Below are 26,988 nucleotides of genomic sequence, written 5' to 3'. Positions count from 1 at the left end.
GTTAGACCTTTTTATATGTTCCCACATGCCACTGAAGTACTGTTTTCTTTTTTTTCTTTTTTAAAACTTTTTCCTTTCCTTTCAGAATGGATCATTTGTATTGCTCTGTCTTCAAATTCATGGCTCTTTTTTCTGTCATTAAGGCCATCCGATGAGTTTTTCACTGCAGAGATTGTGTTTTTGGGTTCTCGGACTTACAGTTAGTTGTTTTCAATAGTTTCTTTTTCTCTGCTGAAATTTCCTATTTTTTAACTTCGTGATGAGCCTGTTTTATACCTTTAAGCATATTGGTAATAGCTACTTATTAAAACACCGTCTGCGGAAGGGGCAGGCGCAGGGCCTGAGCTTTCCCTTTGGCCCCACCGTTGACCTCCTGTCCGAACTCAAAAACCCTGCCCCTGCCCCTTGACCACGACCTGACAGTGCCCAATCTCTGGCAATCCTGTTCACCCCACCAGAGAATATCAAGGGTTACTGGATCTTCTTTATTTTCCTTAATCCACTGGAGCTGGATCACACATGCCTCCTGCTTCCCTGGCACCCACCCAAGGATTTCTGGGCCTGGCTCCTCATGGACATGGACCCTGAGATTCAGGAGAGAGCAACAGGAGTTTTCCATATCTTGACCCAGCACTGAAAAGCTCCCACCCAGGTCTAATGAATGAAAATTTCCAGAAGGGCTGAGGACTTAGATGTCAAGCAGCGGAACCTGACCTGTTCACCTTTGAATTCTCCAGAACCCCCTTCACAGTGTCTGCACAAAGAATGCCACAGAGAAATATTTGCTGAATGAAGGGTTAGATGGAGGGAGAACGTGTTTTTTTGTTGTTGTTTTTATAATAATCTTTTATTTTATATGAAAATGTGATCATGCAACAGTTGTCAGGAAAGTTGAATACAATAAGAATGTAAGCTTTTGGGGAGTAATTTTCAATTTGTAACCGATAAAGAAATCCTATATCATTCACACTACTGTTCAAGCAAACCAGAAGTTTGCATAAATTATGAAAAAGATAAGGACAAAATACCTTTCTCTCTCAGATTAATCAGGTTTTGGATGGCAGCTTTTAACACCACAAAATAAAGACAAACAGATCTTCTCATTGTAAAACACTTCTTTTTTAGTCCATATGTGCTTCTGCAACTGGCAGTGTTTGAAATAAATCTATTCCGGTAGTGTTGTAAAAAGTCAGCATCAGTAGGAGTATAATATAGTAGTTTCAGGGCTATTTCCAGAATCTATAAAATCCCAACGCTGTTGCCAGGCAAGTAAACACTGAGGCTGCAAGATAACGAATTGTCTCAAAGTCTGTTAGACCCCATCCGTGTTTTTAAGGAAGCGATTTCAGTATCAATTTTATGACTGGTTTCTGAAATAACACTTTCGGTTTGGGCATCCTTTTTGGTAAATTCTGTGATTGTTTCCATAAGTTTCTTTTCTTGATCTGTAAACATATCTGTTACTCTGCTCCTTTCTAGGTTGATGCCCAATTTATTATCTGCTCTAATTCGACCAGTTTCATGCATCAGTTGATGTTTACTTTGGTCTAATTCAAATTTCATTTTCTCGTTCTCTGCTCTCAGATTTGCAAATTCACTTTTCTCTAGTATGCCCGTGTCTTTTCTGATGGAGTCCAAGTGAGCCATTAGCTGCTGTTTTGTTATTTCCTGTTGCACTTGAGTGACCATCTCCTTACAGATAATATCCCGGCTGACGTGTGAAAAAGTGAATAATGCTGATACAGTAGTTTCTGCTTGGGTTTTGTCAAATCCGTGAGTTTCCAAGTCCTGAACCAATGCATGGGTCTCAAAATTTAATTTCCTTTGCTCTACAGGAGTTATGTACACTTGCCTCATATCATATCCTTCCTTGGATATGGTGGTTAAGAAGTCTCTCTGTGCAGGTCCAGCAAGAAACGTCCACGGGGTGAAGAAACGAACCCCAGCGGCCCCATTGCCTTCCAAGCGCAGTTGTCGCCAAGCCCAGCGAGCCCTCGGGTCGTGTTTTCTGGTTGAAGAGAGGAAGCAGAAGTCTGCGAATGTGTTTTTAACTCGCCGCCACAGTCAGAGTGCAGTAACCTGCTACTGGATCACATTCTCCTCTCAAAGTTTGTGCCTTGCTGAGGTGAACAGACATATCTGCCTGTGGCAGATGCAAAATGACAGAATTCTTCACCGTCCCTGCATCCCTGCCCTCTCCCAGGTGACTCAGCCATGCCTTCCATCCCAGGTCCCTTGGGACCAGATTTTATGTCTCCCTGTTGCGCTTCTGCCATTGACAGGCGGATGTGCTCAGGCTGTGCTCCTGGAGGGTGGAAACATGGGACAGACTGAGTCTCTCTAGTCAGGTGACAGAAGAGTGAGCCCAGACTAGAGCAGAAGCGTGCGGCAGAGCCCAGCCCAAAACCCCGACCCTCAGACTCCTGACAACAATCAACACCATGGTTGTAATCCACAGAATTTTCCAGTAGTTTGTTAACTGCCCTATTGTGGCGACGGAAAACTGGAAACTAACAGTGCCCAGATTGCAGATATCCCTTGAGGAGGAAACCACAGCAATGGAAATAATTTGGCTGTTTCTTTGGACAGTTTTCTCTTCTCTTACATGTTGGATCAACAGCTACCTTTTTTTTTATTTTCTATGAGAGAAGTTGTGAGGTTACAGAAAAATTTTGCATAAAATATAGGATTCCCATACACCACCCCACCAGCAACTCTTTGCCTTGGTGTGGAACACTTATTACTATTAATGACAGCACTATTTTTAAAATAAATTCTACTTTTTAAAATCAGTACTTACCTTTGTTACAGTTGATGAAAGACTATTAAAATAGTTCTATCTTACATTCTTTACATTAGGTGTATTTTTCCCCACATACCACCCTATTATTACCACCTTGTATTAGTATGTACGTTTGTTATAATTCATGGAAAAACATTTTTATACTTGTACTGTTAAATACAGTCCATCATCTACAATAGGGTTAAATGTGTTGTACAGCCCTATGTTTTATTTTTTAACTTTTATTCTAGTAAAATTATAATAAACTTAAAAAAAAAAAAACACTGTCTGCAAATTTCAGTTTTGGGGTCATCCCAGGACTAGCTTCCCTTGAATTCTTTTTTTTTCTTTAGTTTCAGACACGTGTCCTTGATTCTTCTAGTAATTTATAGGACTGTATCCTGGATATTGTCAGTAAGTTCTGGTGCCTCTCGCTTCTTGGCTTCTGCTGTGTTCCTCCAAAGAGGTGGTGCTGGTTTTGGTGTGTACTTTAGGATCAAGACCAGCCTCTGTGCGGTGGCCTCTGCCCGGAGAGAGACGGCTGGTGCCACCCTGGGGCCACAGAGGCCACACGGGGCAGGTCCTCGGGGCCCACGGTGGGAGCTGGTCTTTATCCTAAAGGGTCAGGAGCCCAGTGAAGGGTTGGAAGCCAGCGGCGCCTGCCCACCTGTGCATGTGTGTGACACGATCCCGTTAGACCCTCAGGAGCTTTCTCTGCCTTCTGTGTGGAGGACGTACGTGGGGGCAGCGTGGCTGCAGGAAGCCTGGCCGGGGGCTGCTGGGGCTGTCCAGGGAGAGAGGACGGTGGCCGGGACTGGAGCTTGCAACGATGTGATGGCGCCGACTGCTCAGATCTAATAGCCCTGAAACACGCGTGCAAGCAACCCAACACGAGGAATGATCGGATGTGGAGGTGAGCTAGGGGCGGATCCCCTCTTCCGGCCTTTGACATGGATGCGTGGGGATTCCCTTCACTGAGGCCAGACACACGGGGGGAGCACCAGCTTTGGGAGGAAAATTCCTGGGTTCAGTTTTGGATGTGTGGAGTTGGAAGCAACCTTGAGAAATCCAAGTGGAGCTGTCAAGAAAGCAGGTGGATATAAGGGCCGGGAAATCAGTAGAGGGGTCTGAGCTAAGGACAGGCCTGGGCCCCATGCAGAGCTCCAGGTGGCCCAAGGATGAGTCCACTTAGGGAAGGACATGCCCCATCTTCCCTCCCACCCCACCCAAGCCTGGACATGGGGCAGGGGACGGAGGAGTACGGCCACGTGGGGGGACGTGAGCTGCAGCCAGCTGCATGTTGGCCTCCGGCTGCGCCTTCCCCCACCCCAGGAAGTCCTGGTGACAAAGCTGGATGGCTGTTTTGGGTGATGGTCCCCACCCATTGGTGAGCCTCCTAGGCTCACCCTGTCACCTAGAGAATGGACGCTGCTAGGCTGCCCTCCCAGCACCCATTGCTCCCCTTCTTCCTTGCTAAGAGGACCCCCTTTTGGCTCAGGGCATGGTAACCCCCAACGCCAAATCCAGGGAGCAGGTCCTGATTGGTCACAGCCCAGTCTGCAGGTGACATTCCCCAGCCCCAAGGGCCCAATCAGACCAAAGGAAAGGGGTGGGAATGTGCAACGGGGGACAGCCTAAAGGTGGAGCCAGGACTGGGGGGGTGGACAGAGGCTGGGTCCTGGGTGACAAGCCTGGGCAGGTGCCAGAGCTCGGCCTCACCTCCGACTGCTGGTGATGGGAGCCGGTCTGCAGCCTTGGCTTTAAGCCCATTGTAGTTGAGGCTCTGGACCTTGCAGTTCGAGGTCCCCTGCAGGAGACGCTCTCACCAGCCCGTGGGCAGCAAGGGCAGAGGGTACACACCGCACCAGAGCCCGACCAGCCAAGCCAACCTTTCAGGCCGTGTCCAGCCAGAAGCACCTGCCTCCATGGCCCCTGGGAGTGGGCCCCGGCCAACGTCAACTGCTTGCAAGGCAGTGGGAGCTGCTGGCCTATGGAGCCCCCGGCGGGGACATCCTGAGTGAGGAGGATGCTGGGAAGCCCCCATGAGCGGTGCTTGGACTGAGCTGGATGTGCAGGCTGGCTGGACAGGGATTGCTGCTTGCCGTGGGCAGCTGGTCCCCAGTGGCCGGATGGGCACCCCATCCTGAGAACTGAAGGGCTGGGGAGGGACAGTGGTGGCCCCACTCTGGGAATTCAGGGACCAGGGCCCCTGCTGCAGACAGGAGAGAAGCTCAGGCAGCAGACGGGCAGCCACCTCTGGGTGCGGTGGGGGTGCCAGGCCAAGCTCCCGCCCTTGGAGCCGTGGGTCTGGCTCCCTCCTGGCACTCAGGCACAGCACTTGCACCCCCCACCAACCTCCCCATCAGGGTCCCATCAAGTCTCAGGGCCCCAGGGTGTGAGCCATGGCCCACATCAGACACAACATCCTCAATCCCATGAGCCACCCTCTACTGTGACCTGGTGGGGGGTGGGTTGTACACAGGGGTCAAAGAGCCCAGGGGGATCTGGGGCGTCACTGCATGTAGCTCCGCCCCTTGTACACCCCAGGGCCTCTGCCTCTTTGGACTTCAGCTCGGACGCCCACCCTGCTGCACCCACGAGCTCCACCCTGTCCACATCACCTTCCCTGCAGGGGTGTGGGTGGGGGCCTGTGGAGAGATGGCTCGTCTCACCGGCCATGACGGTGATAGCTCCCCACCTCACACTAGGTCGGGCTTGGGTCTCCGGGACCCCCAATGTGTGTGTTTGTTGGGGTGGGGGGACACCACTGAAGGCTCAGTGTGTCCCCAAAACCAGCTGCCATGGACGGACCAGCAGGCAGAGCCCGTCAGCCCCAGCACAGCTGGCCCTGGGGGTGGGGGTTGGGGGGAGCCCTCTCCCCACAGGTGCCCACGCCCTCTGCCACCTGCTCCTGTCCCCAGCAGCCTTCCCTCCCGCTGGCTCTGACCCCCTCGAGTGTCTCCCTTGCTTCCCGCCGACAGCTCGGTTTCACCCCAGTCCCCTTCTCCAAGGCCCTTCCCGCAGTGTGCTTGGAGGGTGTTAGCTCCATCCCAAGAAGCCCGGCCACTTTGACCTTGGCCTCTGGGACCCTCTGGCCCCTGGCTTCCTGTAGCAGGATGCAGGGTGACCATGAAGTCCCTTTCCTCTGCTTCAGTTCCGGAAAGAGCTTTCCCTGCTCTACAATCGGGTGGTTCCTTCCCCCATAGATGACCTTCTTCTTTGTCCCAGCAGCTGTTTCTGCCCTTGGGACGCTGCCCAGCTCGTCCTTGTGGTTCCCCCTGGCGCTCCCTGCACCCCCCGCCCCGTTTCAGCTCCCCTGGCTTTATACTTTGCAGAAGTAGCACCGGGAATTTGGGCTTTGCTGCCCTCCTTTTATTTTACATCATTTTTCTATTCCTCGCTTCTATTCGAGGGACTCACAATTGTCAACAGGACACTTGCCGCAGCAGTCAGTCCGGGATTTCAATCCCGGTTCTAGCGCGGGGGAGGGGAGCCGTGACCGGTCGGGAAATGGCCTAGAGGCAAGGCCCCTTTCCTGGCTTCGTCCGTCCCGTCCCTCCCGTCCGTCCGTCCGTCGTCTCCGCGCAGTCCGCCCTCCAGGCCCCCTCAGCCTCCTCCCCTTTTCCGACCTGGGCCCTCCCTCTCGGGGTGACCAGGGTCCGGCCGCTTGGAACTAGCTCCCCGCAGGGGTCCCTGGTGGGTGCTCAGCCCACGTCAGCCCCTCCCCTGCCCCCGTTTGGGGGCCGCTGTCACCCCAAGACCCCCCCGCGAGCAGCCTGGACGGGAAGCGGAAGTGCCCCCGGGGCGGGGGAGCGCGACCAGACCCCCAGCAGGGCGCGCCGGGGCGGGAGTGGGGGCCGGCCGGCCTCCCGCCGCGCCGCGCATGCTCGGTGCCCCCCTTCCCGCGGCCCGTTCCCACGCCCGTCGCCGCCGCCACGGCCCCTCCGGCCGCGCTCGTCGGCAACGGACGGACGCGCCTCCCGAGCGGGCCCCGGCGGCCCCAGGTCGAGCCGCGTCCTCGAGCCCACGGCCTCCGGGGGCTAGGGAGGCGTTGCTCTGGAGGGCTGCTCGGAGGCGGCGGCCTTGGCTCGGAGCCTGCCACAGGGCGGGCGGGGGGCGCGGGCGCGCGGGGCGGGCTGGGGAGCTGCTGGCCGGCCCCTTGGGGCTGCCCGCGTCGGAGGGCGCCGAGAAGAAGCGGCGGGCCGGCCGGGGCACTCGCCGCCCGGCTTTCCCGACCCCCCCCCACACACTCCCCATCGGTTTTCCGGCGCCCGGCCTGAGGCTGGCCGCGAACATCCCGTCGCGATCGCGCGGTGAGTCTGGATTTGGCGCCCCGCGGCGTGGGACGGCGGGCGGGTGGCATCGTGAGGTCGCAGCTCCCCTGCCCGCGCGGCCCCTGGAGAAGCGTTCACAGGCAGGGCCGCCCGAAGGGGGTTCCAGCGGGTGACCAGGGTGGGGGCTGTGCCTCTTGCTGGTGGGGGGGTGTGGACCCTGGTGGAGGCACAAGCTGAACAGAGAGCAGGAAGAGGAAGCGAAGGGCAGGATGGAAGGGCGGCCAGGGGGAAAGTGGGAGCAGATGGCTGTGGGAAGGAGCAGAGGGAGAGCAGCTTTCCTGCAGGCTCGGTTCTGAGGGTCAATCCAGAAAACATGGTGGGAGCAGGGCCCGGCTTTGGGGCGGGCCTCTGAGACGTAGCAGGGAGCCAAGTGGCAGAAATCCCTGCCCCAGGGAGCTGACCTTCAGTGGCAGGAGGCCGATAATAAATCGTTTAAATTAATAATCATAAAGTCTGTTGAAAGGTACTCAGCACCGTGGGACCGAAGCAGAGCAGGGGCAGGGGGTGGGGATTTGGGTTGAAGTTTCAGTAGTGTGGTCAGACCAGGTCTCACGGCCAAGGCGATATTTCTGCAAAAACTTGAGGGAGAAGAATATTCCAGATGCCTCGCGGGAACAGCCTGTGCAAAGGCCCTGAGGCAGTAGTGGCCTGGGGTGTTGGAGGAGCAGAGGAGGAGCCGGAGCAGCCGAGGGCGGGCCTATGGGTGGGTCCCTAGGTGGGCAGCCTGGCTCTGGGCTGGGACTTGCCAGGGCCCTGGGGCCTCGCACCCCCTCGCTGTGGGTTCCGCCAGGTGAGTGGCAGGTGCCTGGGGCTTCCATCCAGGGAAGGCCGGCGGGGCGGAGAGAAGGCGGTTGAGATCTAAGCTCCTGGGCCCCAGAGGAAGTCCCAGCAGGAAGGAAGAAGCGCCACTGCAGGGGCCCTGCTCGTCCCTCTTTGGGGATGAAGACACCCCGATTTCCTGGTCTGGCCCAGCTGGCTCCCAGGCTCCCTTTCCTCTGGGGCTGGGTTTTCCCGGTTTTCTGGGGAATCATCGCCATCTAGCGGTGCTTTGGATGAATGAGCCCTGCCACTCGCTTGCCGGCTCCCCCTTTTCTTGGTGCTTCAGTTTAGTTCGGGCGCAGGCTTTTTTGTCCTCTCCTCCTCCCCTCCCTGATGGGGCCGGCCCGCACCTTCCAGCGGCCCCGGAATTGAGACACGAGCCCTGATTGTCGTTTGGCATGAGGGCTACTTCCTGTCTGGGTTCCATCTCCAGTCCTGTCTCCATTTACTGCTGCCAGGTTGATGCCTTGTTTCTCTCAGGACATCACAGTTTTCTTCTCTCTTGGGGTGGGGTGGGGGTGGGGGTGGACCTAGCTCAATTCGTCTCGGAGTGGGGACACTAGATGGAACGCCTCTTCCATTCCATTCCTCTATTTTCCAAAATGCATAAGAAACTTGTGTTACTCTTGGGGAGGGGGAAATAAGCAGAGGCTGGTTGGGGAAACAACCGTTGTATACGAGTCTGAAGAAACTTGCTATTGTGAGTACTTCCATCCATGGAAATCAGAATAATTACTTCACAGTAGCACCCCCTTCCCCCTTTTTTAAAATCGAGGTGAGGCTCACATAAAATGAACCATTTTAAAGTGAACAGTTTGGGGGCATTCAGCACCTTTGCAGTGTTGTACACCCACCACCTCCAGTTCCAGATCATTCTCATCGTCCCAAAAGGAAACCCCATACCCACGAAGCAGTCACTCCCCACTCCCCCTTCCCCAGCCCCTGGCAACCAGTGATCTGCTTTTGGTCTCTATGGATTTCCTCTTCTGGACGTTTCATATAAACGCGATCATACAACACAGGACCTTTTGTGTCTGGCTTCTTTCACTGAGCGTGATGTCTTCGAGGCCCCTCCAGGTGGTGGCGGGTGTCAAAACTTCATTCCTTTTTAGGGCTGAGTCATTCTCCATCGTGGGGCTAGCCCCCATATTGGTGATCCATTCTTCCGTCGATGGACGTGTGGGTCGTCTCCGCCTTCTGGCTATTGTGAGTAGCGCTGCAACGAGCAGCGGTGTGCACGTGTCTGCTTGGTAATGCTGTGTTTATCTTGGGGACGCACCACTCTCTCCACAGCCCTGTTTGCTCCTTTTAAAGAGAAGTAGAGACCACGTTGTCACGAGGGCCAGGTTTGGCGGTGGTCACTCCCTTGCCTTATCTGCTCCATCTTTTTTCTTTGCTGAACTATTCTATAGGCAATTACAACTAGGCCATCCCCTCCCCAAATGTTTCAGTATCTCTTAAAAAGGCCCTTTCCTTCCGTGACGCAGTGCCATGAGCCACTCAGCACAGTGAACAAAGATGTCCTTGGATAGGCGCTCCACGGCCGCCACCTCCCCAGCTGCCCCCCATTGCCTGCAACGGCTCCTTTTGTTCACCCCAGAATCTCAAGGACAGGACCCCCATTGCACTCAGGTGTTGGGCCCCTTAAATCTCTTCCAATCTAGAACAGTCTCCTTCCCCAGCCTCCTCTTTGCCTGTGACACTCATTTGCAGAAGAGACCGGGCCAGCTGCCCTGTGAAACGGCCTGCCTCCTGGATTGGGCCAGTCGATGCCTTGTGGCATCTTTCACTTGCTCCTGTGTCTGGAGATCCCCTGTAAACTGGACACTGGGGGCCCCTGTAAACTGGGTCCAAAGGCCAGATTTGAGTCAAGTCACCCAGGGTCTTAGTTTCCATGCTGCAGAAACAAATACCCTGCAATGACTTGGCTTAAACAATGGGAATTTATCAGTCACAGTTTGGAGGTGGGAGAAGCCCAAAACCAACACGTCAACAAGGTTCTGGTTTTTTTTCCCTGATTAATATAAACTTCGTCATCAGAAACAGGAGTCTGCTTAGTTATTTTTGGGCAGTGTTTGGTTCATCACAGATAATATGGAACTTTGGGACAGTTTCAGGGCCAGCGGAGTGCTATGTCATTGCATTATTTATTGCAAGAACGAGAAAGCATCATCACTTTCTTAGTTTGTGATGTGGAGTTTTAAAATGCGCAATTTTGTTTTTACTAAACTGAAATACTTGTTTGGGAGGGGGTTGGCGAATTTGCTCTCTATCCAAGCCTGAAGCAGGGAAAGGAAATTGAATTTGCCACCTTTTAAGATTCCTAAATGTTTTTCCAGTTGAGAATGACTTGCTCCTGAGAGGCTGGGAAAGGTGCATCCTCCTGTCACCAGACCTGTTCCGAGCCCAGCAACGTCACTTGGACCACTTGGGAACTTTGACCGGCTTGCGGCCACGGCCTGGTTGCTAGGGTCTGTGTCTTGAGCAGTTCACCCCTCTTCCTGGAGGGTTTCTGGCTGCTTTTACAGAGGGCTCATTTCTGGCTGTGTACTCCACCTGAGCTCTCTATCGTCATCTTTGCACAACTCTAAGTGACATGCTGCAGCCTCTGGAATTCCAGACGGGCTTCCCAGCTTCCAAAGGGGCTGCTTTGTGTATTGGGGTATTGCTCTCAGAATCCATTTCCCCTAGGAAGAGTTATAAATGGCAGTTAAGATCTTTGGTTTATGACAACGGCACCTATCCTTTGTACAGCACACATTTCAAATATGTCATCGCCTCCAATCTGTACAACCCAGGGTCGAGATGGCGCCGCTCTGTGTGCAGCAGACAGAGCTAGGACTCAGTGGAGAGAGTGGCTTGTACAAGTTCTTAGATGAGGCTGCAGAACTGGAGGACACATCCAGGCGCTCTCGTCCTGCGCCCGAGATTCTTCTCACCGTACCACCTGCCTCCCAGAGAATCCCATGGACCCATTTTTCAGGGCCAAAATGCACATTTGCACTGAGCATGATAAGAAAACGGTATCACTGCAAATGTTCATACCTGCGTCTTACCTGTCCCTGTTCTTGAGACCCCAAGTCAGTCCCAGGAATAAGCCTCCAGCCAGATCGTCCTCCCAAAGTGCAGTTATTGCCCTGTCCATCTTTGATCTGCTGGGGAGCGGGGGAGAGAGCCCATGGCCTGTGGGCCTTGGAAGCCTGGTGGGACCGTACTTCAGTCACTTCCTCTTCACCCAAGTGGTGAGGGAGGGGTCCCCCCCCCCAGCGGTATGGGGAGGGCTGAACGCACGACACCTGGACAGGTCAGATGGGGAGCAGGTCATTGGTCACGTCTCACAACCCGGGAGGATGTGAGCGAGGGGAGCCTGCTCCCCGGGGATAAGCAGGGCCCTCCAAATCTCCCCACATGTCAAGGCAGCCCATAATATTGGGCCATGATTTTAGACCTTACGCCACAGAAAGCCACTGCAAATGAGCCTCCACTCTTTAAGGGGGTTGTAACCATCTCCTTCACACACACTTGCTTTCAACCGGGTCCTCCCCTCCCTGAAACGGCAGTGGCTTCCCAAGGCATTGCCACCCAGAGGGACCCCTTGCTCTCTGTAGCCTCAGCCTTTTCTGAGGGGCTTGGGGGAGGAGAACCGGTCTTCGATCTGCTGCCCCCAGCATCCACCGGGAGAGAAGCACACATGCATGAAATTGCATCTTGTCCTCACTTCCGGAAATTTTGTGGCAGAGATAGATGGATAGAGACACAGTTTTTCAAGGAGGTGGCTGAGGCAAGACTGATTCCTTCTGACCAGAAGGTTCTGGAAGCTTCACTGGCAAGGGGGCCCGAAGCAGGCACTGGGTGGTACGGCTTTGCCTAGGCCAGCCCTCTGCGCGCGCCCAGGTGAAGAGCTTTCAAAGATGTTCTGCTGGTTTGTACTGTTTTTAGCTGTTCTGTCCTCCAGGCAGAGCCCTCCATGTGCTAAGTTGTGGGGTAACTAGTGACCCAGCAAAAGATCACAACTTAGCCACTTGAAACAGGGGCTTTTCTATAAAGGAGCAGGTAGTAAATCTTTCAGGCTCCATGGGCCACACGATCTGTCACAAACACTCAACTCTGCCATTTTAGACGGAAAGCTGCCCTTGACGGTATGTAACCGAATGGGTGTGGCTGTGTGCCAATAAAACTTTATTTATATAAACAGGTGGCAGGCCAGAGCCAGCCCGTGAGCCGCTGGTTTGCCAACCCCCAGGTTAAAACAAGCACTTCTCGTCTCCATTGCTGAGAGAGCAGCTTGGCTGGGTGGCTCTGGCTTGGGGGTCTTGTATGAGATTGTACTTCTGAGCTCGCTCACGGGGCTGCAGGTGGGGGGCATCCGTCCCTGGCCCTGTGACCCCATGGTAGGGCTGCTCGCTGCAAGGGCTTTCCCAGAGGGAGTGACCCAAGAGTCCTCCTGACACCCCAGTTCCAGTCCTCAGGTTCCCATTTGCACCCATTGGAAGGGTGCAGCCAGGGCCTCAGCTTTTCTCCTCTCGCAGAGAGCCCAGACAGAGCTCACGAGAACTCAGACACCTGCTGTGGTTGGCCGCCAGATGGTCCCCGGGGACATCAAGCACAAAAGGCCAGGTGTCATGTGATTCCATTTCTAGGAAATATCCAGGACAAGCAAATCCATAGAGACGCAGAGCATGTGGGTGGTTGCCAGGGGACGGGGAAAGAGGAGAATGGGCAGTGACTGCTTTATGCGTATGGGCTTTAATTTGGGGGTGATGAGAATGTTCTGGAACTAGATAGAGGTGCTGGTAGAACAATACTGAATATTCTAAATGCCACTAAATTGTTCCCTTGAAAATAGTTAATTTTCTATAATGTGCATTTCTCCTTAATAAATTGTTTATTTTTTTAAGAACTGCTACTAAAAAAATAAAAAGATATCAGATCCTGATCCCTGAAGCCTGCAAATGAGCTCTTATTTGGCAGCCGAGGAAGTTTGTGACAGGAACCCCAGGAAGGCAGTGCACTCACCAGCTGCCAGCTTGGGGAGGGGGCAATTCTTTTCCATTTGGGGTGACCGGAACTCCCACACCTGACCCTGAGCCCCTCAGGACCGGAAGCTTCCACCTTGGATTGGGGCCCACTAAGGAGGCCCCGAGCAGCCGCTGTAGCCACATCTGCAATGACCCTATTTCCAAATCAGGTCACAGTGACAGGCACCGGCGCTTAGGACTTTAACATATCTTTTTGGGGGTCTCAGTTCAAGTGTGGGCTTAACTCCCCCTTATCCAGCCAAGACTTCAGCTGGGGACAGGCAGCTCCGCAAGGCATTTCAGCACGAGGTCAGCGACTCGGCTGTTCCCGTCAGGGGTGCTTAGGATTCCATAAAAGACAAAGGCACCGAGCTGCGGGGGACCCCTCAGAAAGGGGGGGCGCCCCCTCCTGAATCTGTGGTTTAGCATTTCTTGATTTCTTGCCTGGTGGGCAGGGGGGGAGGGAGGGTGCTGCTGTCGCCATCTTGAAATTCCTGATGGTTTTTTAACACGGGACCCCACGTTTTCCTTTTGGACTGGGTCCCGCAAATGGTGTCGCCTGCAGTGCCTTCTTTTATCAGCATCTTAAGCACTTGGGGACTGGAACAAAGGACTCTACCTCCAGGGGGCTCCCGTTAGCTGCAGGGACCTAGCCTCCCCACAGTGGGTTCTGCACCCCGCACACAGGGTGTGGGGCCACAGACATCAGGAACCTCTGGGGCACACGGGAACAATGCAGGTGGCCTGGAACTCTGCATTTTTGGCCACCACCCCAGGGGATCGTGGGCTGAGTGGTCATGAGCACTCAGAAGCACCACCCGGACCCCCCAGGCCACCAACAGGGAGCTGCTCCATGGATCTCCCTGGCCACTGGCCCTCACTGTGTCCCTGCACCCCTTCCTTGTCTGGGCTCTTGGCCCACGGCCCCCACATTTACTACCTGGCTCCCATCGAGCTTGACTCTCAAGACCCCCACCCCTGGATGGATCTCCCAGGAGGGCACTGCCAGGGCCACTGGACCACCCGGGACGCCGAAACCTTGGGGCTCTCTGCCCCCCCCACCCACAAATGTACATCCCCAGGCTCGCTCACTCCCCGCCTGTCCTCACTCGCTCCCACCCATGTCCCACTTCCTCTGGGTCATCCTACAAGACAAACTGAACAGCGTTTTATAAACAGGTTCACACTGGCTTCGGAGCGCACCTGGCTCATCTTGCTGTCCTTTGGTCCTCTGCACCCTTATCATGGCGGCCATTCTTCTGAGAACCAGACCCCAGGTGAGTGGGGCTTCCCGAACTCTGGGTGGCCCCCTACCCCAAGGGGCCCTGCAGCACCTCCCCTCAACCCCCCTACCCTCAGCCCTCTCCACCTGCCTCCTCCTGAATCCTGGACCTGTCCCGCTGGGGCTGAGCGGAGGCTGTCATTAGTCTTGTCACCCTTTTACTGAGTTCTGGAAACTTCCGTGGGCTCTTCTTTCCGTGAGACAGTGCTGCTTGTTTTTCTGTGAGTTACACCTCTTAAGACCTTGGTGCTCCCCCACCAGCCACCATGCCCCCAGCGTTCTGTTGCTGCCAGCTCACCCTGTGCTTTTCTTCCCTGCGGCCTCGGGGATGGCCGATCTCAGAGGCCAGTATCTTTTGAAGATGTTGCCGTGTACTTCACGAAGACAGAATGGAAGCTTCTGGGCCTCAGACAGAAGATCCTGTACAAGCAGGTGATGCTAGAAAACTACAGCCACTTGGTGTCACTGGGTAAGGCCCCATCACACACACACACACACAGCCCCCCACCCACCCACTCTGCCTCCATACTCAGAATTTCTTTCTGAGTTTCCTTGTCTGTTGGTTCCTGTGTGCCCAAGACATGGTGAACTTCTCCATCAGACCAGTAATCCACAGCAGTCCAGCTTTCATCCCAACAGGCCAGTGTTTGAGATCTATAAGTGTTTGTGGGTACACATGTGAGCTTGTGAATTTCAGCGTGATCACCCATAAAGCTTATTTCCCAGATAAAATAACTGGTTGACTAAGCATCTTACTACCCAAAAAATAGATGCAGATTATACTGGAATATATGCAGGCAATACTGTAGTCTGACTTCATTTCTACAGAGGTTGCATTTCACACTCGTTTCCTGTTATGGAGTTTAGTATCACCTGTCCCGTGAATTGGGCCATAAAGGCCTGGCCCCAGGAGTGTGCAAGCATGGATTTTCAAGCCTGGAAAGTCCAGGAAGGAGCTGGGGCAGCTGCAGGCGAGCTGCTTGCCTTCCCCACATGCTCCCAGGCTCCCATCCTTATGACACCGTGACGAAGGGACAATTAAAAGGCCAAGACTGAGATTCAAGGGCTGGGGGCAGGGGAGTGGGAGTGGAGCACTAGACCATCTTTTCCCGTGGGACAGCAAAGCTTTCTCCACCAGCGGGCTGCGGTCGTCAGCTCCTGTGCCCCTCACGCATTCCTCTTTCCAGACGTCATCCTCTCTGCCAGGACTGGGATGTAAATCCAAAGGGGTTTGCTCTCCCCGCAGCGTGCCACTGCCTTTGGGGTTCCAGAAGGTCCGTTTGAGCCTGACCTGTGTTCACTGTCTTCTTCTGGATGGAAAAGCTGTCCCCTTTCTGAACTGGCCCTGTCAGGGGAGGCTGGTGTCTTCCCCTTGGTTCTTTCTGACCCTCACCAGTTCCAGGAGTAGTTCTGGAATCTTCCGTCGAGTCTGGTGTAAGGACCAGAGGCCCCATGCTCCACGTGATGACAAAGCAGGGTGCTTCGGCTTTTGGGGCCCAGGCAGCTCCCCCACTCGGTCCAAAGGTGGACCACATGTTTCCTGACACTCCCGAGGGCCTCGTCCCCTGGGGAGTCCCTGCTCCACACCTCCTTCCTCTCTGTGGGGTTTCAACCCAGATGCCCCCTGTCTCATGAGCTTCCCATCCCCACTGCAGGGCACATAATAACCTCAGTGTCCTCTTTGCTCAAATCGCTACCTACTTCTAACTCCCTGGGCCCACCTGGGCCCGGGGCTCTCGTAGCCCTTTGCTTCCTGGGGAAGGCCTCGGCCCTCTCCTGAACCTTCCCAGCAGCACTCTCTCGAGAGTGGTTGGTTCTCTATTACCCAAGACTGAGCCCAGCCCCAATTCTGGACTCGGGGTGATCCTGACCCACTTCGTGTCACACCCACAGGATTGTCACTTTCCAAGCCTCCTCTGGTGTCTCGGCTGGAGCAAGGAGAGGGATGCTGGGTGGCAGACAGCCCCAGGAGTGACCCCACGGGGGTTCACGGAGGTAAGCGAGGGGTGCTCGGCCTGCCTGCCTGAGACATGCTTGTGCAATTTAAATCCACCACTACAGAGAACATCCTACCCAAAGTGGCCATGCCACCCTCCCTTGGCTCTTCCACACTTTCTCCCTTTTCGCTGTGTTCTCTGTCCTCCTTGATGGCTTTCTTCCCTGTGGTTCTGTGGTCATCTGTGCCTTGCTCCCACATCTTCATTTCCCTGTTTGTCACCCAGGGAAGGGGTAACATTGGTGGGTGTTCTCTGCCCCTACAGGTGACAGGATAAAGAGCAAGGCATCCATTTCGAAGCCAAAACACTCGAGAAAAGACCTCCTGGGAACCGAGCTTCAGGAAGGCAGTGAGTGTCACTTAGCAAGGCCACAGGAGAAAACTCTGGAACATAAACAGAAACATGCTCATTCTCTGCAGACGGGTTCCAGCAGAAGTGATCCTCCCAGGGAGAAAGGCCAGGGCAGCTCTGTGAGTGACAGAAACTCGAAGCTCATTCAACAACCCAGATGTCCTGCAGGAGAGACAGGGCAGAGGTGTCACCGCAGCTCTAGGTCAAAGTCAACTCAAAGACAGCAGTATTGCCGAGGTGGGGACAGACGGTGCGTGTGTGAGCAGTGTGGGAAATCCTTCAGCCGGAGCTCCAACCTGATTAAGCACCGCATAATTCACAGCAGTGAGAAGCCCTATGAGTGTGCTGAGTGTGGGAAACTCTTCAGGCGCAGCTTCGCCCTCCTGGAGCACCAGCGCATCCACAGCGGCGAGAAGCCCCACAAATGTAGCACGTGCGGGAAGACCTTTACAAGGAGCTCCAACCTCATCAAACACCAAATTGTTCACAGTGGCGAGAAGCCCTACGCATGCCCTGAGTGTGGGAAACTCTTCAGGCGCAGCTTCGCTCTCCTGGAGCACCAGCGCATCCACAGCGGTGAGCGGCCCTATGAGTGCAGCGAGTGTGGGAAAACCTTCAGCCGGAGCTCCAATCTCACCGAGCACCAGCGCATCCACAGTGGCGAGAAGCCCTACGAGTGCAGCCAGTGCAGGAAAGCCTTCAAGGGTGTGTCACAGCTGATCCACCACCAGCGCGTCCACAGCGGCGAACGGCCCTTCGAATGCCAGGAGTGCGGGAAGGCCTTCCGGGGGCGCTCGGGGCTCAGCCAGCACCGCCAGATCCACAGCGGCGAGCGGCCCTACAAGTGCAGCGAGTGCGGGAAGGCCTTCGGCCGGCGGGCAAACCTTTTCAAGCATCAGGTAGTCCACAGCGGAGAGAGGCCTTTTAGATGTCAAGACTGCGGGAAGGTTTTCCAGCGGAACTTCGTCCTCCTGGAGCACCAGCGCATCCACAGCGGCGAGAGGCCCTACAAGTGCGGTGAGTGTGGTAAGGCCTTCAAGGGGAAGTCGCAGCTCAGCCACCATCGGAAAACTCATGGTGGAAGGAAGCCCTTGGAGGGCAGGCCCAGCGGGGAGCCTTGCCCTGAAAGCAGTACACATCAGAAAGCCTCGGAACACAAGGCTGCACCAAGCCCCAAGGCACAGTCGGAGATGTAGTCCATGATCGTGTCCTCTCCTAATAAGTCCACCCTCAGTCCTCGGGGTGCTGGTTTCAAAAGTAGGGGTCTCCCACCCCTTCCCCTTCTGCTGTTAATGATGCAAGGGGAGCTGACAGCAGTCTTTGGGGGTATGCACATGTGCTGTGGACATGGGTGGACACACATGCTCACAGGTGTGTGAAATGAATGTGTGAGCTGATGTTAGATGTATAGTTTGAGTTGCTGGTGGTGGCTTGTCCCACGAGCATCTGAATTGTGTCCCTTGGGTAGGGAGGGATCTCTGTGAAACAGTTCCCCCAGGGATCCAGTTCCTTTGAGTTTAGAGGGGATCGGTCCATTCCCTCTCGTGTTCACTTCACCCCAAGAGTTAGTTTTTTCAGGTAGAAGATGCTACAAGCACTTTGATCTTTTTAAAGCTTATCAATGGAGGGGACTTCAGGAGGAAATTTGCAGTAGCCTTCTCAAAAAATAAGGCTTGGCTCAGACATCACCTGAAATTAATCAGGAAATGATCCGACTGTGGACTTTGGCAAATAAAGCCCATGAATTTCAACTGCCTGCCTTTCCCAACGTGCAGAGAGTGGCATCCCCTGCCCGAGCCTGCTGCTGCCTGGGACCGTGCATGATGCCAGCTTCTCACAAATGTGGGGTGGGATGGGGGGGTTGAGATGGTGCCGAGCAGTGCCAGAGTCTCTCTCCCAGCCCCTCATCCCAGGGCCCAGCCTTTCTGCCAGTGCCCCCAGTTGTTTCTCAGCGCCTGGGTGGTTCTGGGGGAGGTGACGGGTCCCCGGCAGGAGACCCACTGACTTCAGGCCCCTCCCCTCCTGCCAGGCCCCCAGCTCGCCCCCTGCCTGCTGCCTTTTGCACCCCCCCCCCAGGCTCCCAGGGAAGACCCCCTCAGGCCTCTCTGCCGCCCCCCCCCCCCAACTCAGTGCCTAAACTTCAAACTTACCTCCTCCTCCTTCTTTAAGCAGCACCCCCTTGTCGCTTGTGGCTATCCAGGGAAATCAAGATGGGGAAGGAATTTGTCCTCCAAGCTGCCCCTCCCCAAATTGCAAGCGAGGATGCCCATTGAGCCATCTTTGCACGTTTCCAAAAACATTAGCGGGTCAGTTGCTTGGAATACTTTTGCTTTCTGGTGCTATGTGAGTTGAAAATAGATGTTTTTTGCCATATGAGTGTGTCAGGGAATTACTCCTCATATCCGACCCCACCCTCACCCCTCTTTACCCTCAGCCCCACGGAGACAGGGTGTGCCCTTCAGGTGACACTGTCCAGAAAGATGACGTCCTCTCTTCGGGAGAGTGTGTGAAGACTTGGAAACACAGGCTTCCTGGCGAGGACGCTGCTTGGAACCCCCATCAGTAGGACGAAGCCAGAAGTGACATTCTTATTTTGGAGATAAATGAGACCACTCTTGGAAGTGAGAGGACTTTCACGTGAAGCATTGTTTGAATGTTTCCTTGTGTGTGAGGATAATGATTTTATGCACTTGTCACTTATGGAACATTCTAGAGTTCTTGCCACTAGTTCTTGCCACTTGCCCTTCTCTCTTCGCCCCTCTTGGCAGGGTCTCTCTCCCCTTGTACTGCAATGGCCTTCTTGTCCATAGCCTGCCACGTAAGCCTGGCGCTCTGTGTCACCTTGATCTTTATGTGTGTCCGGCCAGTCCCAGTCACTGGCCTGGAAGGTCACTTGTCGATAGAACGGAAGGAGAGCCGACGCTGTGCCGCCGGTAAAGGCTGCTGGGTACGAGCTGTGGAGGTGTGACCCAGGAGAGGACAAACCTCTTGGAATTACCTTGAGTGACTCCAAAGTCTCTGCACCTTTAGCTTTTCCAGTTAGTTACCAGCTTTTAATAAAGACAAGTAGGATTTTCCCAAATATATTGTAATTCCATTGGTTCTAATTTATAAGTTGCTACTTTGAAAGTAAGCTTCTTTTTTCATCTGTGGATAAAGGATGGATACATTTACAGGTGGTTCTGTCGGAAAGTGGATTTGCTGGAGATACTGGGTACTTGTGGTGTGATTTCAGAGTGCCCCAAAAAGCCCCGGGATCCTCACCTAGACAAATAATCTAAACATCAATGCACTTTGTCGTTTGTTGGTTCAAGGTCTAACTGAGATCCTCTTAATTAGATTTTCGCTGCGATGCTATTACAGTTATCATTTCTTTTTGGCTACGGTACCCAGCTATGCAACTTGATCCAAACGTGTGTTATGTGGAATAAAACTCAGAGTATCTGGAAATGATGCTTATGTTTTTAACTTCTAAAGTGCCTGGAAGTCGGGCTCCCTGTTGCTGTGAGGGGAGCAGGGGTGACGGCCCACACTTGCTTTTTGGTGGGTGACTAAGAATGTCCAAGTTGACGCCGCTGGGGAAGGGCCTGCCTGCTCTCCAGCCCTGCCTGCCCTCACCCCCCAGCCCCGAGCCGTCGGGTCAGCCCAGAACGCCTCTGCCATTGGGGCCCGTTGACCTTTTAAGCTTTGGACGCTTTTCAAGAGCCGTTTAAGTGCTCAGTTTACGTGTAACTAGTAAATTGCAATGACAGTTAATTGTGAGATGTAATTGTTCCCATTTCTCTGGTTGTAAACAAACAAGGAAGATCTGGACGTGTTAGTTTCTTGAAACTAGCACGGATTGGGGTGGGTGGAGGAGGGCAGGGAGAGCACGCAGAGGGTTTGGAGAACAGCAGAGAGGGTTCTGCAGAAAACTTATGGGAAACAAAGATCAATGAGAACCAGGGACAGGGATGCCAGACCGAAGAGTTTGGATTCAAGCCTGTTCCCCAATTTTATTTAAACCTGAAAGAATTGTTCCAAGATTGAGGAGGGGAAGTTAATGTACATTCTAACTGGTGTGAAGTTAAACATAGACGACTGCCAGTTATATTTAGTGTAGAGATCCAGATGGTTCTGATATGATCTGGCAGGAGTTCATGCCTGATGAAGCGGCGTGAACGGAGGTTGCTAGGGCACTACCAGCCTCAACTTAATTTCTTGGGAGTTCCGCTTCCCGTGGTACACGTAGCTGGTTTTCTTCTGGTGTTGAAGACCTTGAAAAGTCGGGGGTGGCGTGCCTATTTTTTTTGTGTTCTGGAAGGCCATGCTTGCTGGTCCTTCTTTACATTTGTGCAAGAAATGAAGACCTTCTGCAGATGTTTATGTTACTGTGTTTTTTTTTTAATCTTTCTTTAAAGCTTTATTGAGGTATAATCAACATACAATAGACTGTGTACAATTCGATGTGTTTTGACATGCATGTACACCCACGAAACCATCACCACAATCAAGATGGTGAACATATATATCCATCACCCTGAAAAGTTTCCTGTACCCTTTTGTGGTCCCTTCTTCCCAAGCAGTTTGGGGCCATGATAAATAAAGCTGCTGTGCACATCCATGTACAAGCCTTTGTGTGAACCTGTCTTCAATTCTCTGGGGTGTGTACCTAGGACTGGAATTGCTGTGTCTTATGGGAATTGTGTGTTTCACCTTTTTAGGACGTGCCAAACTGTTCCAAAGCGGTTGCACCATTTTACATTCCCGCCCTCGTAGGCATATTTTCTACGAGACTGTGATTTCCCTTTGCATTCCCAAAACAGTGTCTTTTGAAAAACAGAAGCTTTTTCTTTCATTGTGATGGAGTCCAGTGTATGGATTTTTTATTTTATAGCCCATGCTCTTTGTGTCGTAATTAAGAAATCTTGGCAAACCTCAAGTCACTAAGATTTTATCCTACATTTTCTTATGGAAGTGTTAGAGTTTTAGCTCTTACATTTAGATGTATGATCCACTTTGAGTTAACTTTTGTGTATGGTGTCAGGTAAACTCTCAATTCATTCTTTTTTTTTTTTTTTCCAAATGGAGATGCCATTTTTCTGGCACCATTTGTTGAAAAGATTATCTTTCCCCCATTAAGTCACCTCAGTACCTTTGTTGAAAATCTGGCCAGATGTGTGAATCCATTTCTGGACTCTCTATTACATTCCAACCATCACTTTGTCTGCATCCGTGCCCTGGCCATGCTCTCTTGAATATGGTAGCTTCATAGTAAGCCCTGAGATCAGGTGATGTGAGGACTCCAACTTTGTCCTTCTTTTTGAAAGTTATTTTGACTATTCTAGGTTTATTGCATTTCCAGATGAGCTTTAGAATGTCCTGTCCATCTCTACAAAGAAGCCTTCAGGGATTTTGATTGGAATTGCAATGAATCTGGAAACAGTTGGGGGAAAGTTAACATTTTTACCAATACCGAGTCTTTCAATCCATTGGCACAGTGGATTTCTCCATCTGGAGGGGCTCTCTTCTTTAACTACTCTCAGCAATGTTTCGCTGACCAGGTCTTGCACGTGTATTGTCAGCTTTATCCCTAAGTGAAGTCATTGATTTTGAGGTTATTGTTCTGCAACCCTCCTTGGCACCCAGTCATTCATGCATTCAACAGGCATGTGGTAAACACCCCACTGTGTGCTGGGACAGGAGGACGAACAAGACATCCATCTTGCCTGCATTCAGAATTAGGAGTATTTGTCTGTTCCTATGATGCAGCAGCTTAACCCGTTCCATAGCTGACGGTTGCCTTGACCATAACTATGAAATGGAGCTGCGTGATCCATGCTCATGGTTTGGACAGTTTATAATTTTTTTCAAGATTTTCTATAAAAACTTCTCTGTCAAAGGCTTCTGACAGAAAAATGAAATCAGAACAAAGAAGTCAGAATGAAATTGATTTTTTGGCTTTCTCCAATGAAAAATTTTCCTCACCTGTTATATGATCTATTTACCGTCCGTGGTCGAGCTAGACAAGTGGGAACAAGTTGAAGGGAGGTGGCGAGAAAGCAAGGGAAAGTGAGCAAGGCAGGCAGAGAAGAGGGGGGGAAGGACAAAGGATTGAAGAGCAAAACACAGTCGCAGGAGGAGGAGAGCAGCTTTGCAGCAGGGGAACACTTGGGTTGACAGCTTCCTGGTTATCTCTTATTATGGGGGTGGAATGGAAGAACAAACATGCATCACACAGTGTATCTGTTAGGAAATGGCCTCAAGGAATAGAAAACCCGACAACTGTGGTGGGTTAAATGATTAGTGGTTTAATTTTCCCACATAAGGAATTGGGACAAGGTGGGTAGCTTGTAGGCATTGGTTTGGCAGCAGAGCATTGCAAAAACCCACCACCTCTGTGATTAGCTTGGCTTTGCCTCGTGATCACAAAATGGCTGCTGAAGCCCCAGCCATCACATCTGCATTCATAAACAGAAGGAGGAAAGGCAGGGACAGTTGCAACCGTTTTCCCAGGAACCAGGAAAGTGAGAGACAGGATTGTCACCCTTTGTCATGTAAGGCTAGGTACACTGATACCTCAGACAAAACTGGAGTGTTATTCCCAGAGAAGAGGGTTGCAATGGATATTGGGTGGACAACCAACATTGCATATGTCATCTCTTCACCAGCAAGGGACACACTATTGTTTCCACTCTACAGGTGAGGAAATGAGAGTCAGAGAAATTTAAGAAGTTGCCCAAAGTAACACTGCTGGCAAGCAGCAGAGGTGTTCAAAGGCAGGTCCGAATGGCTCCGAAGTCTGGTTTCATTCCAGTATTCCCCTTGAACCCCCTCCTAGTGCAGTCACAGCTTCTACGCGTGGGACCTTCAGCTTTTTCCAACATCTCAGAGGCTGGGGGGACTCCAGTCCCGGCCACCGTCCTGTCTCCCTGGACAGCCCGAGGGGCCCCTGGCCAGGCTTCCTGCAGCCACGCCGCCCCCACGTACGTCCTCCACACGGAAGGTAGAGAAAGCTCCTGAGGGTCTAATGGGATCGTGTCACACACACGCACAGGTGGGCAGGCGCCGCTGGCTTCCAACCCTTCACTGGGCTCCCGACTCTTAGGATAAAGACCAGCTCCCAGCTGTGACCCCCAAGGACCTGCCCCGTGTGGCCTCTGTGGCCTGTGTGTGGTGCCCACTCCCCTTCTCTCTGCCCAGCCACGCCGGCCTCCCTCAGCCTCGTACTCGCCCGGCTCCTCCCAGCCCCAGGGCCTTTGCACGGCCATTCCCTCGCCTGGTGTGGAGCCACCTCCCATGAGAGCAGCGGGAAACGCCAGGTCCCCACTTTCCCAGCTTCCCTTGCATCTAGGGCGTGGGCACTTGGGTCGTGGGCTCTGCCGATCAGCGGTGCCCACTGCTGACTGACCCTGAGAGGCGGGGGCTGCTCAGATTCCCCTCGGGGGGTGGCAGACCCAGCGGTGGCTGCTGCTGTCAATGTAAATCCTGCCTCTTCCCTCTTCCGAGGCTCCAGGTGTCCCTTGGCTGGTGGCTGCATCACCCCATCACTGCCTGCGCCTTCCCAGGGCCTTCTCCTGTGACTCTGTCCTGTGCGTCTCTTCTAAGGACACTTGTCATTGTGTTAGGGGCCCCTCTCATCTCGAGATCTCACTTTGAGATTCCTAAGTCCACCTGCAAAGGCCCTTTTCCCAAGCAAGGTCACCTTCGCTGATTCCGGGGGTTGGGACTTGAGACCTGTCTTTTATTGGGGGCCCCATGGCCTGCAGGAACGCCTGGTGGGTTGGAGACCCCCGTGGCTGGCTCCCAGTGAGCTGGGGGGCCGGGGGGTGGGCAGGCAGGATGGCGGGCGGGGCCGGGGCTCAGGCTTGCAGGGCTTGGGGGCCGGGAACAGCGTCTGGTTCGAGGTTTAAAAGCCATGAGCTCTCTAGCTGGAGCTGCCATCTGCTGCCCACTGGTCATCTGCCTGAAGCAGCCCTGGATGGGTTCCATTCTACAGATGAGGAGAACCGAGGCCGACGGGTCACATAACTTCTACCAAAGGCTGCCCAAGGCGGGAGGGATGGTTTGGCTGCGTTTTCAGGCTGTTTTTAATGAAGGGGCTGTGCGTGTTTTTTCACTACTTGGAGTTGGTGGGCAGAATTAGGCAATATCCGCCCTCCCTCCCCATGGGGGGCTGGGTCCTACCTCGGCGGTGCTTTGGGTTAGCAGGGACGGAGGAGGGGACGGACGGTGGCCAGGGCGTTAGCAGCAGTGGCCACTCCATCCCACCCGGCCCCACTCAGGGCCAAGGAAACGCAACCTCTGCCTGCGTGGGAAAAGCACCAAATGATGGTGCCAAGGGTGCCCCCCAAAATCAGGGCACCACCTTCCTAGTCGATGCAACAGGAGGAAAGGGGTCTTTCTGAGCGAGCCCCTCTCGTCAGAAAACAAGGGTGAGCTCGTCAACTTAAAGTCAGCTGATGGCAGGCACTGATCGCCTCAAGGTCACTGATGATGCTTAAAATTAACCCACCCTCAGCGCCATCCAACGACAGGATTTAATCCAACGGCTGGACTTTAATTAGACCCCAAGGCCGGCCAGGCCACCAGTTGGCTGGGGGTTGTACTCAGCACACCTGGTTGGGAATCGACAAGCCAACAAATGGCACCGGAAGGCATGGCACGCGTCTGTGTTCCCAGTGCAGCGACAGTGCGTGGATGTGTCACCTCGGGTTGCATATTGCACTGCGCACATTTCTCTTTGCAGCCAGCGAGGGGCTGCTCACTCTGACTTTGGGGTCCGGAACGCCCATGCCATGAAGGTGTCCAAGAGTCCCCTGCTTGCAGGGCTCTGGGGCGGTGCCTGCGAATCCCCGTTGCCCGCCAGACCAAGGCTGGAAAGAAAGAGATTTCCTGCTAGGTCAAGTGAGCTGCCCAAGGGATAGAGACCTTTCTCCCCCTCCCTTTATCTTAGAGCACCTCCCTGAGAAACCTGGCCCGCCTCTGGCCCTTTGAGATGCATGCAAATCTTTCTAAAGGCCTAAGAAGCCCCCTGCAGGGAAGCCAGGGTTTTCAAATGCAAACATGGAGGCAGCCAGCGCCCCCAGCTCCCTATCGCCTGGCCCAGAGGTACCCCAACTTATATTTTCCCTTGGGAGAAAGGCAGTTAACCGGCACAGACGCTCACCCCAAGGATGAATGCCGCAAGGCCGCCCACGTGGGCGCCAGGCACCGTGCATCGTGCAACGTGCGGGCGATGGAGGGGATCTGCCTGGCTAGACAAAGGGGTGGGGGGGCCCTGTTTAGGCTCCTTAGCCCAGTGCCTGGCCTGCGCGTGCCAGTCTGCTTTGTCGCTGTTTCTGCATTTGTGGAGAGGATTCTCTGGGTTGGCAGGGTGGTTTTTTGTTTGTTTGCACCAAGGGGAACCAGCAGGAGGGGGCCCCGGCTTTCCTAGATGCTGGGAGAAAGGCGAGCCTTGCAGCCAAGGGATAGTCTGAATTCCCCACGGTGGGCACGCACTACGGACCAAATCCCCAAAACATCCGGCTGTTTCTCCAGGGAAACAATGGCAAAGTGGGGGTGCCCATTTCATCCCTTCTGCATGGCCTGATTCAGACTCTCTTTCCCTGTCACAATGTCTCTGACACAAAGACAAACTGCCCATGCTTCTGGCCTTTTATTTGACTCTCCGTCTCTGTCTGTGGACAATTCCATTTTCAATCAATTTAGGGGGCAGGTGGCTGGCCGGGGAGGGGCTTTGAGGCAGGTGGAGGGGGTGGGGGTACATGGAGCATGTGGGGTGAAGAGGAATCTTAGGACAAATCGCAGCTCTTTGGGGCCTGGCTCTTTCACGCAGTGCCATGGTTTGGCCACCACTCCAAGTTCTCATCGGCATCGCCAGGTCACTCTGTCTGACCGCTGAGCAGTTTGTTCACCCCTTCCCCTCTTGCTGAGCATTTGGGTTGTCTCCAGTTTTGGGTACTGGGAATAAAGCTGTCACCAGCACCTGTGTATGAAACTCTGTGTAGACATATGAGTCCATTTCTCCTGGGCGTGGACCTAGGAGCAGATTTGCTGGACCACACGGCAATTTCAGACACTGCCAAACTGTTGTCCTAAGCAATCGCCCCATTTTACCGTCCCCTAGCAGTGGTCTGATCTTTGTCATTTTAGCCGTTCCGATAGGTGCTAAATTTTCAGGAACTTTGTGAACTGATGGTTTAAACACCACCATTATTTAAAAAGGAAATCAGAAACTCACATTTAAATCAAATATATGAAAACTCAGGATGACATTCGAAACCCATCACACTTCATTTTTACCAGATTTTACTCTTATCCATGCTTGGTTATTCGTACCATGGAAACCACCAGACACAACCACTCAGGGCTGGATTTATTATTGCTTTGCTGATTGTCTCGTCTGCAGAAAGTGATGGAGAAA

The 26,988-nt window shown here is 53.4% G+C and overlaps 2 protein-coding genes across 2 annotated transcripts; one reads left to right on the top strand and one right to left on the bottom strand.

Moving 5' to 3' along the window:
* Positions 1-1,302: 1,302 nt before the first annotated feature.
* Positions 1,303-1,802, bottom strand: LOC119522826 (coiled-coil domain-containing protein 90B, mitochondrial-like). The gene is made up of 2 exons (XM_037821489.1): positions 1,777-1,802; positions 1,303-1,672 (listed from the first exon to the last, which is right to left on the bottom strand). The coding sequence occupies exons 1-2, from the start codon at positions 1,800-1,802 to the stop codon at positions 1,303-1,305; spliced, it is 396 nt and encodes a 131-aa protein (XP_037677417.1).
* A 5,197-nt stretch (positions 1,803-6,999) lies between these two features.
* On the top strand, positions 7,000-18,458 carry ZFP92 (ZFP92 zinc finger protein). Its single transcript, XM_037821488.1, has 5 exons — positions 7,000-7,095; positions 14,133-14,230; positions 14,578-14,704; positions 16,129-16,230; positions 16,497-18,458. Exons 2-5 carry the CDS (start codon positions 14,198-14,200, stop codon positions 17,777-17,779), a joined length of 1,545 nt encoding a protein of 514 aa, XP_037677416.1. The 5' UTR covers positions 7,000-7,095; positions 14,133-14,197; the 3' UTR covers positions 17,780-18,458.
* Positions 18,459-26,988: the final 8,530 nt, after the last annotated feature.

This window comes from Choloepus didactylus, chromosome X (genome assembly GCF_015220235.1).
Source record: "Choloepus didactylus isolate mChoDid1 chromosome X, mChoDid1.pri, whole genome shotgun sequence".
Lineage (NCBI taxonomy): Eukaryota > Metazoa > Chordata > Mammalia > Pilosa > Megalonychidae > Choloepus > Choloepus didactylus.
The sequence above is the reverse complement of the archived record's forward strand: the minus strand, read 5'-3'. Positions and strand labels throughout refer to the sequence as shown.

What these genes read in the sequence shown, in the direction of transcription:
- LOC119522826 (XM_037821489.1), bottom strand. Translation starts at nt 1,802, where the DNA reads ATGCATTGGTTCAGGACTTGGAAACT. An exon ending in TGGTTCAGGACTTGGAAACT is followed by an intron (nt 1,673 to 1,776) that starts CACGGATTTGAC and finishes CACTCAAGTGCA; the next exon opens with ACAGGAAATAACAAAACAGC.
- ZFP92 (XM_037821488.1), top strand. Translation starts at nt 14,198, where the DNA reads ATGGCGGCCATTCTTCTGAGAACCAGACCCCAG. An exon ending in CAGCCACTTGGTGTCACTGG is followed by an intron (nt 14,705 to 16,128) that starts GTAAGGCCCCAT and finishes TCACACCCACAG; the next exon opens with GATTGTCACTTTCCAAGCCT. An exon ending in CCCCACGGGGGTTCACGGAG is followed by an intron (nt 16,231 to 16,496) that starts GTAAGCGAGGGG and finishes CTGCCCCTACAG; the next exon opens with GTGACAGGATAAAGAGCAAG.